This window comes from Epinephelus fuscoguttatus, linkage group LG19 (assembly GCF_011397635.1).
Source record: "Epinephelus fuscoguttatus linkage group LG19, E.fuscoguttatus.final_Chr_v1".
In the NCBI taxonomy this organism is placed as follows: domain Eukaryota; kingdom Metazoa; phylum Chordata; class Actinopteri; order Perciformes; family Serranidae; genus Epinephelus; species Epinephelus fuscoguttatus.
The window spans coordinates 21186443-21201446 of record NC_064770.1 but is presented as its reverse complement, the minus strand read 5'-3'; the positions used below and the strand labels follow the sequence as shown (position 1 = coordinate 21201446).

Genomic DNA, 15004 nt, shown 5'->3' with positions numbered 1-15004 from the left:
GTTGGAACTTCCCAGAGCGTATTGGGCATGGGACCTGATGACTGATACGCTCATATTAGCATCCTCTGACAAAAGGACTGACAAGACGGTCGAACAAAAGACACCGGGGGTGGGAAGAGGAGGCAGACTGACACTCTTGGGGGGAAGCTGATTGCCACTAAGACTGCCATTTTGTGGGATACAACATAAGAGACAAAAATAGACAAGTGAAAACAGTCGCAGACAATGAGATTCTTCAAACAATTATGCTAAACAGCACCCAGGATCCCTCTTGTATGTTATCCATCCCTAGGCTGTTGACTGTTGGGGGTGCTTCATTTTCAAAAGCAAGTGTATCAATTACAGTAACACGGTGCAATCTGTTCTTGTACGACCCTTGTCCCAAACAATTTCACCAACATCCCTCAGACTGATTGACCATTCAGACCTCGAGATGAGGTCTTGACCAACTCTACAGTGATTGAATGGTCTGCTGCCCCCAGACACTAAGGCCATCGCTGAGTTCATCTGTGCCCAACCAATCAAAGACCAATTACTTTTTCCTCTCTACGGCAACAAAGTCACTTCATGTTTCTCAGTTGAATACATTTGATCTTATTTTTATGGCTGTACCCAATTCAGAAGTCGAATCAGATTTTTCGGTTTAAAGTGAATATTTGTTATATATTTCTTCTTTTTTCCACATGAAGTTTTAATATTTGAACAGGACTCAACAGGATGCAAATTTGTAAATGTTTGACTTGCCAGACTCTCCCTATAATTGGCTAGTATTCATTGCCTTTGTTGGTTGGATTGGTTAGGTTTAGGCAAGACAAATGGGATTGGTTAGGGTTAGGGTAAGGGTATCAAAGTAAGCCAATCAGAGGCAGAGTAAGGTTGAGTAGGGTGGGCCATTCCTTCGCTATCCTAGGATTCATAAATTCGCTGATATTATATTCGGGTAATATAGTAAACGAGCTGTACAACATTTTTTTCCTACACTAGATATCAAACAAAAGTTAGAGACTGTACTGTATTCAACTGCTGTGAACTGTAAATTCACCACATCTAAGCAGAAGAGAGAAGATAATATTTTTCTGAGCCGTTTGGTGCATAGTCTCTCCCCCTCTGTGCTGTCGCATCTTGTCCGCAGCTGACTGTGCCAAACAGTGTCGTGAAAGTTAAGAGCCTTTATTCTGCAGCAAATGTGGGGACTAAAATGTCCCCAAAAGTAAACCGCACAGCACACTGACTAAATACGTACATACAAAACTGACTGTTAAGCAATCTCAATCGACTATGGGGTGTGTGGTTACTGTTTGGTTGTATTTACGTGCAAAAGCCAAATGGTTATGATTAGGAAAAGATCATGTTTTTGAAAATATCCACTTTTGGTGGCACAGCTGGAAGTCCTTCCAATGTCTCGCTAAAAAACATCTGCTTTAGTGGCCCTGGAAATGCCACTGATTTCTTGTTAAAATAACCGCTTTTGGGGGCACTACAACTGCTGGGAATGCCATTGATGTCTCACTAAAAAACACCTGCTTTTGGTGGCCCAGTCGCCCTGGAAATGCCACCAATGTTTTGCTTAAATAACACTTTTTTTTAAATAGCACTTTTGGGTGCCTGATTGCCCGAAAAGATGCCACAAGTCTTGCCAAAAATGCTTGCTTTTGGAGGCACAATCACCCAGGAAGATGCAGCCAGCGCCTCCCTAAAAAACAACTGCTTTTGGTGGCCTAATTGACCTGGAAATGGCACCAGTGTCTTGCTAAAAAAACATGTGCTTTTGAGGGCCCGATCACCCTAGAAACATTGTAAATATCTTGCTAAAAAACACTTGCATTTGGTGGCACAATTGCCCAGGAAGTGCCACCAATGTGTCGCTAAAAAGTTGTCTCACTTAGGTGTCACGCTGTCTATCATCCTCTCCACCTCCTACTAGGAAACTCAGCTCATATACGTGTAATTTGAACTATGTTCAGATATTGAAAAAGGTTGACATGATACGAATGAAACATACAAATGCAACTTTTCTGTGGTTTGCTGCGAGGTCCAACATTCACATCTGGCAACTGAGCTGGAATTCATCTCAGCAGGAGAGTATTCAGCCTCACATTTCTGCTCAAATCTGGTGGTGATCAATATTTGTTTAGTAACTTGAACCTTTGTCAATATGAGCAGGATTTAGGGGGCAACTCCTAGTTATTGTCTGTCTTTTTTCCCATATCTTAGGCTTTGGTGAAATTATATTTTCAGACACTGTACTGAGAGCAGACATGCGTGGTGCTGCCTTCCATAGGCTGGACTCAGAGAAAGCTAGCCTTGAGCTAAAAACAAAGAATATCTAGCTGTTCATAAAGCCTGATAAATCCAGATGAGGCATGTAGCTTGAAGCGCCCTTTATTCGGACATAAGGAAGGACGCAGGATGAATATGTAAAAAATAATTAAAATAATAGCAGCACAATGAAAATCCCTCTGGCCTCCTGGTGATATGAAAACACATGAAATGAGGCCTATTGCAATTCATAAGGGCTACAGGTCAGACACTAACCTGTGCACAACCCACTCATAAATACCTCTACACCCATACACAAACACACACTGTGCACGCTGCATTTCACCACTACTCATGACACACAGCCTGCAGCCCTCCGTCCTGACCAGCGTGTAGTACAAACACCCACAGACCGTACACATCACCTCATGGATGTGCTAAGGCACATACACACACATGAACACACACACAAGCACACAGTTGGAGACAGCTTGGTGTGCTCTAAGAACTGAGCATGTTGGAATCGAATTACGACTCTCTCTCTGCCCTCTCATGGTTTGCCGCCCACAGAAGGAGAAGGCCAGGCAGAGTCAGTCCCAATGCACTAAAGATTGGACTGCCTCAGAGCGTGTCCTGAGGACTAAAATACAAATCAGCCCTTCCTCCAGTCAGCTGGAGTTGGCCCTTCTCCCAGGGGCCTGCCGGGAAGGCCGTCTGTGGCATTAAAATAAAAAAAAATGAAAGAAAGAAAACAAATAATAACAGGAGTAAAAAAATAAATAAAAAAGGAGGACCCCAACAGTCCTCTTGAGACCCAGCTCATTCACAGGGATGTGTTATTAATCTAATAATCACCTTGTTTAATGTGTTGCTCTTGTGAAAGGAGCACATTTTAATACCGTAATAAGGGAGTCAGAAACAGTCCAACATGTAAACTAACTCTTTCACTTGGAGGAACATCTGGGGATTCCAGGTCACACAGAGGATAGGATGGAAAAGGGAGCGACCGGGAAAATCTGCATTTATGGCCAGTCTCTCCTAGAAGCAGGGATACCCCCTTTTATGAACATGTGGAACGCCACATAAATGAGTCAGCCACTCTGTCCACACTCATCAGGCTGTAAATGTGTCTTGCTCGATGAAAAAAGGCAGCTGTTTAGCAATAAAACACCCAGGTGCTGCATTCTTTAGAGGATAAACTGAGCGATAGTTGTGTAAGGACAAAGCAATCATATCAAAATTGTATCTGCCATGGCTCTCTTAATGAAATGCCTTTAATCTAATCTGCTTGATTAACATGCATGGTGTAATTTGATTTAAGTGCTGGCAGAGTTGTTGGCTGGTGGAGTTTAAGTATCATATAATTCTGCTGTGTTTGATGTCCTCTTCCTAATGCCGTGATTTTTTTTCTTCACTGTCACATCTGATCAGAGAGCAGCTCTGGTGTGCCAATTAGATTCTGTCTGAAACCATCTGTGTGACAGTCCATGTCACACTTCATAACTTTGTCACATCTTATTTAAACCATAGGGCGTCTTTTCATTGGAGCCCACACCTCACCCACCACACCTGGAGGAGGGGGGGCTTTTTTCTCTATCTCCTTTGAGATAGAGCCTCAGTGCCTTGCTAAAGGGCACTCCAGCAGGGATCATCCGCGCAAACTGGGGGGGTTCACTTTTGCTCCACCGCCCACTGGGCCCCAAACCTCCCTCTGCAAACAAGCGGATAAAAGGCCTGGATTGGAGGCTGATATCTGAGTGCTGCACGCTCGAGCGCACCCACTAGACCTTTGGTGCCATTAAACCGACTGTACATGGTGTCACCTATCAGCTACATGTAACATGTGGACGCTCTTAAAAATGTTACTGGTATTTGCAGATGCTGCTCCTGCGTTTTCGAGTGGGCGGACTGGTTTGCGCTTCTTACCCATCTGACAGTCTATCCAAAGACGCATAACGCATCAGCACCGAAAACCCACGCGTCCCGCCTCCCGGTAGAAAGCGCTTCATATCAGTTAACCCTTCAGGCACACTGCGTTATTACGCACTCATTAAAATGCACCCCCTTCCCCTCCTCCCCTCTGGTTTACGCATATGCCTTGTGGGCTGTCATGGGCTATTATTGGGATGTTTGGAATGCACACCTCTCTCTCGCCTACCGTTTATGCCCGACACAATTTCCGATGGATGTGTTTGTGGTCCCGTGGAAGGAGGATGGCCAGGACATCCGTGACTTTTTCAGTCCTGGTCGGTCGCTCGTATCCACGGCGTCTGAGCGCTCCATGTGCCGGTGGTGATGCCGGTCGGTGTCGGAGTAGCCCCGGTGTTTGATTTTGATCGGGGTCCGGGGTTGTCTCCAAAGATGCTGCGGAGGCTTCAAAGTCGCCTGTCCTTCCCGGGGAACCGGGAGCGACAGGGAAAGGCTCTTCTTCGAGCATGGTGGTGGTTCCATCATAGTGTAAAAAAAAAAAAAATCCCCTTTAAACTTATTGATTAAATGATATGGCTGTATTCGTTTATTTCAAGCACAAAACGTTTCATGTCCCTCTCTGCCACTTGATCTCTGCGCGAACAAATCAAAGTGACCAAGTCCAGCACAGCCCCGATCTGAAGCTTGTTTTCTGTCACAAGAACTGTCACAGTGGTGATCTGACAAGTCATCCAAAAATCATTAATCTCATTGTTTGCAGTGGTGATCAGTTTTAATTTAGTAGAATCTCCGCTCTGCCGTGATCCTCACCAGTCCTGCGTTTTGGTGATGAGACACCGGTCCTGCTGCTTCCCCTGAAGTTTGACGCCTCGTCGCCCATGGCGCACAACCGGATGACTGTATTTATTTTAGAGAATTTATTGCTTTTTATCAGCCACTTATTGCAGAGACACACAGATCGCCGGCGCTGGCTTCTATGTGTGTGTGGTGGTGGTGATATTATTGCTGCCCGTATGTCTCTCAGCTGAGCTGAAATTTCCAAGCAATTTCCATAAAAGTACTCAATCTGTCGCGGCTCATGTAGAGAGCTACGGCATCTCGGTGCGCGCGTACACCGCAGAAGTCGTCTCCAGTAATTCCTCCATGGAGATGTTGGATCCAGTGATTTCAGCGAGATGTTACACTGGACTCATCCCTCCTCAGTGCATCAGGATGGTGTGAAGAATGGTTGGACATGTCCAAAAACCACATGCGATCCTTTGTTCCTTGCTGTCCAGACTCTCTTCTTCAGCTTTTGTTTTGGCAGAATGCATCATAAAAGGACACAAATTGATAATTGCGGAGGTTCAGTCATCCTGTGGGCCATTATCTTCCCATTCTCATATTTGCTGGAGTTCGACGACAAACATTGGCTTCACCACAACACGCTCCTCTCTCTCCCTCCCTCCCTCTCTCCCTCTGTGTGTGTGTGTGCGTGTGTGTGTGTGTGTGTCCAGTCTATCTATGTGGTGGTTGGGTGGTGGTTGTTCTCCTCAGTGATTTGTCAGCACTGGAAGGTTTTGAACCTTTTATTTGCTCATCCATTATGTTTTGCCCCATGCGTGCATTCACTGCGAATTTCCTTGACAGAAAACAAACGCAGCAAATTGCTCAAATGATGGCAGCTGGCAAAGGAGCCTTACAAGATCACCCATGACATCTTTAAATGCCACTGTTTATCATTTTACCTATTTGTAGCTGAGAATTGTCACTGTGACTTACCCTCTCCATGCTTGAGGAGTACAGGTTCATTTGTCCACTCCCCTGGAGTGACAGCACTGACACCTTCCAGTCCTTCCCCTGGTGTTCCTGCTGCACCCAATATTTTTAGATGAGGGACAAAAGTAAACACTGCCCTGTTGCTTTGGGAGCTTGTGCAGGGCTCTCACATTGTTAGGTAAAAGGTCTTATTCCCATCAGGGCCACCACAGCTAATGGTATTGTAAAACACTTTAGATAAAAGCATCTGACTAGTGACATTTGTGACAATGAGCTGACCTCTGTAAGCGTGGGATCAATTTTTACTGCAGTGTTTTGGTCTGCAGTGCTTTTTAATAGATGCTAAATCGGACTTCACTCTTGATCAGACGGCGCTGGCTATTTCAGTTGTGTAGGTGCCAGTTGGTTTGAGTGGGAGTAGATGGAGCGAGCTATTTGCAAATTTTAAAGCATCACACTAGTTATCTCCAGTGATTTATTTACTGTGCATTGTGTGCATTCAATTACTGCCTAACAGCTCCTAAGGGGCCATAATTGTTTTTGTTTTTTCAGTTGATTTCTACACAACATAGCTAGAAATGGAAATGTGGTAAATGCAGGGCCGACCCTAGACCTCTCGGGGCCCTAAGCAGGATTTTGTTTGCCCCCCTTCTGCACTTCTGCATAGTAATTATTACTTTAACCAGACATAATGTAAAAATAAGCATGTAAAGACTAAAATGGGACCATTAACATATTACAGATTAATCTTTAAATAGACTGGGGTAAATACTGTATTTGTCTATTACCCCCCTAACCCCATGTACTTCCTAGGTCCTTTTGCTTGATATGGTTAAAGACTGGTGCATGTTTTAGTGTTATGTTTTCACTGGAAAGAGCTGAATCTCACCTGTCCTCATGAGTAAGATGTCTGAATGTAGACAGGATATGATGCAAATTGAGCATAGCCTGAATTCAGGCAGGACACAATGTCAAGATCAGCTCACATCCCAGCTATGTCAGCTGATCTCAAACAGCCAGTCAACTGATGGAGCAGCTGAATGATGAAGGGAATCAGCTGATAGATCACATGATTCCTTTCTATACAACCAATTCGGCGAATCTCATTCAGGGCGCCCTATTTAAACTGCTCTGGCCTGCCCACTGTTGCTGCTTCCTCTGCAAGCCACTTCGCAACCCGCCTCCATCCCAGCTCCTCCTTTTCATGCTGTGTCAATGTCATTTCTGATTGTCATTGATGCTGCTCTGTTCTGTTCTGTTCCTGGGGGGGGGGTCTTTGCTGCTGCTCTCCGCATGGAGGGGCAGGAAGGTTTGCTCTCTCTGTCTAAGGCTTTCCTCGTATGCACGTGGAAGGGCAGAGAGGTGTGCTCTCTCTGTCTTAAGGCTTTCCACGTAGGTGCATGGAAGAGATTTTCTGTAAAGTCCAGAGGAAACACAGAGAGGCCGCAGAACAGAGCCATACTGCCAAATAATACTATAATATACTATAATACTGCAAATGGAAATAAAGTTTTCTTTGACTAAAGTGTTCCTGACTGAAATAATCTTGTGCAAATCCTGGTGCATTGATCACATGAGAAAGAAAACATTTTACCCATTTGTAGTGACATAAATACCAAATTGGTTGAAAAATCCACCATGTAGACATGTAAGAACATTATTATTACTGTTGCAATGTGAAAATAAATATAACCCTTTTCAAAACCAGCCTCCATATCATGGGCTGCAGTGCTGGCAAACTGTTGAAGAAGAACTGTGGGTAGGGTACACTTGCCAAATAGAGCCACACAGAGACGGACAACCATTCACACTCACATTCAGACCTACAAGAAATTTAAAGTCACCAATTAACTTAACCTGCATGTCTTTGGATGCTCACACAGGGAGAACATGCAGACTCCTCACAGAAAGGCCCAAACTGGCTGGCCAGTCAGTTCAGAACTTTCTCGCTGCGAGGCAACAGTGCTAACCACAGCACTACCATGTTGCCCCTTGATTGTGGTCCTGTTCATGAAGTTTGTTAATCTTGTCATATGTAATACAACTGCAAAATTAGTTTTTACCACAGAATCCTGGAAGTGGTTGTTTCGTGGGGCTTCACTTCATTTTCTCTGAGCTTACTGTTTTGTATGTCGTCAGTTTTTGTTTTGGAAGTTCAATTAATATTTTGTTATTTTGTTCATTAAAGCAAATCTTTACAAGGGGGCCCCCAGAGACCAAGGGGGCCCGAAGCAACTGCTTATATTGCTTAATAATGGGGATGGCCGGCTCTAAGTAAATGGGCAGGAAACACAGACCAGTACGACATAATGAATTCCACATTTCATTCCTTACAAATACAGCGTATGTTTTCTTTCTGTTTGTGGATGTTAGATTGACAGTATTTAGCCAGCACTGAACTGTAATCAAAGACTCAGAGGTATTAAATCAAGCTTGTTCTTAATTATAGATGTCAAACACCTCAGTCAAACTGTAATCAAGGTGCAGCTGCGGTCTGGACTCCTTCAGTGGCATTCAGGTGCATCTTTGGTGCCTGCAGATGTGTCAACCTTTTATCCTCACTGTACTGGAGGGGTGTGTGTGTGTGTGTGAACACGACTAGCCGGCGGTGAGTACGAGCTTGCCCACATCTGAGACCAAGTGTCATTCCTGAATCATTGTGCCATTTTTAGATGGACAGTAATAGCTGTTCAAGTGGAGAAGCTCAGGTTTCCCTCTGTCTTATGCACAGAGATGGGCAGTATTTCAATTAATGGTACTAAGAATATGTATTTAATTGCTTTTGAGTATTTGGTTATTTGTATCCTGCTGGATAGAACAAAGGGTGTCATTTGTAACATGATACTTTAAGAGCTTGCGTTTGAAGTACTTAAAATACATTATTGAATGTGCCATTTTAATCTTAATAAGACACATTAATCAAGTGATCAAACAAACAAATTTGCTTAGCACCTTGTAATGACATGCCGATGCCGATGAAAAGACAGAACAAGTGTAGACCATAAAAACAAGACAAAAATAATGTAACAGTTTAAAACCATGGTGGTGCAGTGGCGTGTTCTCCCCGTGTCTGTGTGAGTTTTCTCGGGGTACTCCGGCTTCCTCCCACAGTCCAAAGATATGCACGTCAGGGTAACTGGTGACTCTGAACTGCCCGTAGGTGTGAATGTGAGTGTGAATGGTTGTCTGTCTCTATGTGTCAGCCCTGCGATAGTCTGGCAACCTGTCCAGGGTGTACCCTGCCTCTCAAATCTATGACATGACAAATTAGCAGCTTTTCAATGTAACATCAGACAAATATTGAGGCTGCTAACAACATCTCTGCTTGTACATGAATGGAAACTAAATAAAATATCCTTAGTTAAGATTAGCTTAATATCACAGTGGTTGCACAGACTGAGCACGTTTGCCACATGCTCTGTAATGGGGGAAAGCACCTATCTTAAAAACAGTACAGCAAGGACCTCACAGTCCGGACACAGCTGTTTAGAGGAGCTAGATCAGGTATCTCAGGCACTTAGATGAGATGCCTCCCAGACGTTTCCCATTGGTGACCAGCCCACCAGGAACGCGGCTGGACTCATTTCAGCCTTGTCTGACCTGAAGCGCCTTCAGATTCCCAGAGAAGAGCTGGAGCAAGGCTGCTGGGAAAACAGGACATCTGGGCTGCTCTGCTCGTCACTGCTGGTGACCCTGACACAGATAAGGAGTTTAAAATATAAACAGACGGATGTTTGGATGTGCTGTAAACTTTCTGAAAGTTGCTACAGCTCTTCTCGCCCTGGCAGAGCAGTGTGAGCGCTCTCAGGAGTGGTGCTCTGAATAATATGGTGGCACTGACGGCTATAAATTGTTCGATGGAACATCTTGGTGTCAATGTGTGTGCTGAGACTCAGAAACAATTTATGGACACATACATTTTAGATTTCATTAAGGGTCGCGTATCAAGAAGTATGGCATCAAACCAGGAAAGTGTCAAAGAATTTAAAGTGATTAAAGAAAGATAGCTTTCAAGGCTTTGATAAAACCACGGCGAGGGGCTGTGGAGAGTCTTGGTGGAGGTCTGCTACAATTCCGCCTACTGGCCCCGTTCAATGCAACCTCAGGCCTCACACCTCAGACGAGTCGAGGCTATGAGCCGGAGGCCGCCAGAGACAAATGGCTGCTGCCCTCCGTGTGCAGCTCGCTGTAGCGGGAGCAAAGCTGTAGTGGGGAAGCAGCGGTGCCACTAAGAATTAAGTAAAAGTCCGCTTTTTCCTTGGGGTCCCCTGAAAGCTTTGCTTCATTTCTCCCTGGTGGTGGTGCTTCCGCTCTGATAGATTGAAACAGAGTGGGAGAACGTGACCAGAAAGAAATATAGGGTATATCTGGACACCTTCCTGTGAACACTAAAAACACAGATTTTTGATCGTTTCACCACTGAAATGCCGAAATATGACCTGTATTCTGACAATAAGTCTTTATCAAGCCAACCCCTCAGGTTTTAAGGAGAATCGGACGCTCGGTCTAAACCACTAAACCAACAATTTTGTTTTCTGGGGAGCATCACAGCCTCGCAGAGCAGTGAGCGTGGTTATAGATTTTTTAGACTGGGTTCTATCTATACTGTAATTACTGGCTTTAGAAATAGACTGACACTCAAAAAGTTGTTTTCCTCCTGTCCTCATGCTTATGCACTCTTTTCTTTTCTGACTCAGCCCAAATTAAATCATTATTTTATTGTGTCCAGCTGTCTGTTATTCAGAGCAGGGAGGACAGAAACAAAAATACACTGCTGTTGCGTTCTGTTTGAAGTGTTTGAAAATATTGCTTTGAGCTACAACTTACAATAGAGTGCATATAGTGTGAAAAATTACAAACTCAAAGGCCAGAGTAAATGTTTGCCCACTTGGCCTTTCGCTGTCTTAACTTTCGTTCCTGTCCCGCCACGTTTCCCCCTGACACCGCCAAGTGCAGTTTAACTATAACAGCGACTTGCCGCATATCATGCCAACATTAAAGGATGGCTTTTTTTTGTCAGTGTCTGATGCTGCAAGTCACTGCCCGAGCACCAGATTTTGACGACTTCGGAGTGAGACCGTTTTGGGACTGCAGTTAATTTGCCATCCACCAGCCCCTCCACCTCCTGATGACAACATCAGCTCATATAGTACTGTACATCACTTTAAAAATGCTGATATGATATATATGAGACGTGCAAATGTAATGTCTCCACAGTCTGCAGAAACGTACAATGCCAACATTTTCTTCCAGTGACTGGGCTAGAAATTAAACACAAACAACACAATAACTTGAAAGGAATAATTAAACACATTGAGCTGTGGATGGATTACTGAATGGTCCTACCGCACAGGCAAAGGGGCCCAAAATGTTAGGAGCCACATTGCCTTTCACCTGCAAAATGTCACTCGAAGAGACTTGCACTGACCTGGAAGAGACTCAAAAATGACCACAAAAAACACAAAGCGACCACAAAAAAACGCTGCAAAAAGACACAAAGAGACTCAAAATGATTACAAAAAGACACAAAACAACAACAAAAAGAGGCTAAACAACTGTAAAGTCTGTGTGTCTTGCTCTTATGTAGGAGAGGTGGTGGGGCCTTCTGCATGTCTGTGCCCAGGGCCCCATTGTCTCACAATCCGCCTGTGGTTTGGCTGAATAATGTGCACAGGTGAGTAATACTGTATGAAAAGTAGCATTACGAGGCATTCTGTGTGTGTGTTCAACATAATGTGGTCACATGTAAACTTAAACAGCCAGTGACAATGTGAACATGTAGTTTTTGTACCTGATTAAACACTGGAGTGAGCATCACTGGATGTTTTAGTACCAACACTGGGTCATAAATTAAGCACTAAAAATGCTCTGTCAGCCATCTGGAATGATCAAGAATTCTCGTCTCGAGGACCTAATGGACAGAAAAGTGTTCACACAAACACTGTGGTAGTTAATCATGAAATGTTTTCCACAAAACTCAAAGCGATTTAAACTAATTTGGAGATTTTGTGGTGACCTTCAGAGGAAAAACAGCAGCAACAGCAGCAGCATTACTGGAGCTGAGCTGCAGAAGTATTGCAGTAGTTCAGCCACAACACAAAAAGCATTAATCATTTTGTCTGTGTCTTTAAAAGCCAGGGCAGGCCTAATTTTAGAAGTGTTGTCTGAGCCGAAGAAAAACAGAACTGAACACGCTTTTTTCGCTTGTTGCATTTAAAACAAAGGTTAAATATGGCAAGCTGAAATGTCAGGTTGATGAAGGGTCTTGCTGCTGCTTCATGCTCATTTTTTCAAAGAGTCAGAGATGTTGATATGTATGTTTGATGCGCTGGCAAAATACACACAAACATGTCTTGTTTTGTTAGCTTTGAGGTATATCTGAGGATTGAATACAATCAGAAACCTTACAGATACAGGGTTTTCCCTAAAAAACAATATAAAGACTCGTACCTCTTCAGAATTCACACAAATGTCACATTTGATTGCAATGTGCAACCTATTTAGCTTTGAAATGACACATTTTGGCTGTTAAAACATGCTATGTATCTGGGGTTTGAAGTTATTCTGCTCTTACTTTACTTCCCCACTGCAAAACCGAATAAATTTGCAATTGAATTTCAGCTCTAAATGATTATTTTCTCTCAGGGCAGCTGCTCTAAAGTACATTCAATACTGTCTCCTTGGGAAAAAAAATTGTCAGTTGTAGTGCATGTCCTTAGAAAATGAATAGGGTAAAAATGAAAAAGCTGCATGTAACTAGATGCAGAAAGAAAATGTGGAAATAACTGTGTTTTTTTCAAGCTGATGATTCAATAGTGTTTTATTAATAGGCTGTTTGGGGTTCAGAAAAGGTTCAGAAAAGCCCTAAATGAACAACTCCAGGCTGTTTATCAGAATCACAGATTAGAGTATTGTTTCTCTGGGAGACACTTGGGCCTTTAACATAGAAATATGAATTTTCATTTGGGTTGAATTGCCCTGTAAGGAATTCCTCTCTGAAGAACGATTAGAACAATTTCAGCACAATTAAACATACGATTCAGTCGCTGCATCAGAATGCCAATGAGCACACAAAAGACTACGGGAGTCTTAATTCTTGTATGCTAACAAAAGAAACCTGCTTCCTTTCATGTCGTCTCAAAAAACCTTGACCAAACACGGGGGAAGAAATGCCCACACACGGTGCTGCATTTTTATTAAATACCCAGGCTTTGCAGGCTTTTGGTCACATAACCTTCAACTGTACAAAACCTTGACCAAAAAAAAACAAAACATGCAGACCATGGGAATGTAACACTGGTAATATTTTTTGTGGAATGCAAGTACATTTTTATTCCACTCCTTGTGCCAAAAAAATAAAAATATTTCAATAACAGCACTTCTATTTGAATATAAAACAAAATTGAGAAGGAAGTTAAATGTTAATGTTATTTTTTCTGTCCAAAGAACTCTTCATGACACAGAGCTCGGACCACATGTTAAATCGTCATGTATATTTTTTTTCAATATTCCTCAAACAAAGAAAGTAATGACGGGAGAATACAGTGGACGAAGAGGTGACCACAGACCACAGAATAGGCTAGAGTGCTCCATTGTGGTGTGGTGGGGGGGGAAAAAGTTCCTCTTGCTTGAGTCAGCTGCACACTTCATTGAGTGAGCTTCTGATTTATTATGATCAACCTCGCCAAATGGCTCTCCACGTTATACATTCATATTGTGGGGAATAATTGAAATGCCAAGCAGTCTCACTAACTCAGTATATGTGGATGACGGGGGTTGTGCCGGCCATGGAAAAGTACTGTGTGTAATGCATTCTGGACATGTTGATTTGACTGTTAGTGGGATGGGGTGTGTACAGTGTGAAATATAAATGATTGTGAAACATGAACATTTATCATTTATTACTGCGTCCTTTGTTCTTTTATGATAGTCAGGCGCTTTCACACACGTGTGCTGGAGTTCACTGACAAGAGCTTGGACTCTGACCATGTTACAAGCATGATTTTGAATCTATGTCACATGGAAGATGTCTTATGTGTGCCATTTTGGAACAGGTCAGTGACTTTATGAAAGCAGCAGAGAACCAATCCTGCCAGACTTCTGTGCTCTACTATAAACATAAATAACCACTGCAGTGGCGCACAGTCGTTACGACAGGCCTTTGTGCATGCTAGTAGCCTAGTAAGCCTACTTAACCCAACAGCCAGAAAAAAACAAATGTTGGCATTGTACGTTTCTGCAAGCCATGGATATGCTTTTGTATGTTATTATAGGAGATAAGTTGAAACTTTTTGTTCCTCTACATTTCAACAACGATTTAGGTGCAAAAACCACTTGGTTATGGTGAGGAAAAGATTATGCTTTGGCTTAAATCACAAAGTTTTGGAGACACAATTCAGGCTGGAAATGCAGCAATGTCTTGGTGAAAAGGAGTTGCTCTTCATGGCACCATTCAGGTTGCTAAAACACCCATGTTTGGTGACTAAAGATGCTGGAAATACTTGCTAAAAAACAACTGACTTTGTTGTTTGTTGGTCTCTCGCCAAGATGTCACACCATCCAACTCTCCCTCCACCTACCAATGACAATACTATGTCACTTTAGAAACACTGAGATGATATTTATGAAAAATACAAAATAACGCGCCCATGATTTGCAGAAACGCACAATGCCGACATTTTCCTCTGGCGTCTGGGCCGCCCTACTGTAATGTATGTAGAACTTGTTTTGAAATGTATGTCTAACACAATAGCCTGGAGTTATAACTATTTGGGCTAACGTTTTATCCAACATTACCTGCAGCAGCGCCGATGCCGATGTCACCCTCAACTGCTGCATTGCTGCAAGGCGTGGAGTTGTCTGTGGGTTGGCGATTGTTTAAAATTAAAAAAAAAAAAAAAAAAAAAAGCCAAAGGAATCTAATTTAGGAAGCTTTGCTACCTTCTCCTCATGTTGTTTTCTCTCATCTTTTCTCACTGCCGCTTTAATGTTTGAAGGACCTGACTGCACACTCGGTTTGTCAGTCTTGACAGATTTTCTGCCCACTTTAGGCTTGCTG

At 43.1% G+C, this 15004-nt stretch overlaps 1 protein-coding gene across 1 annotated transcript in view; it reads right to left on the bottom strand.

Annotated features, from left to right (window-relative positions):
- The window catches only part of pde4a (phosphodiesterase 4A, cAMP-specific), a 73007-nt gene extending 67388 nt beyond the window's left edge, over window positions 1–5619 (bottom strand). Inside the window, exon 1 of the mRNA XM_049562250.1 lies at window positions 4418–5619. Within this exon, the coding sequence (XP_049418207.1) occupies window positions 4418–4713 (296 nt within the window). The 5' untranslated portion in view covers window positions 4714–5619. The remainder of the gene's footprint in view (window positions 1–4417) is intronic.
- Window positions 5620–15004: the final 9385 nt, after the last annotated feature.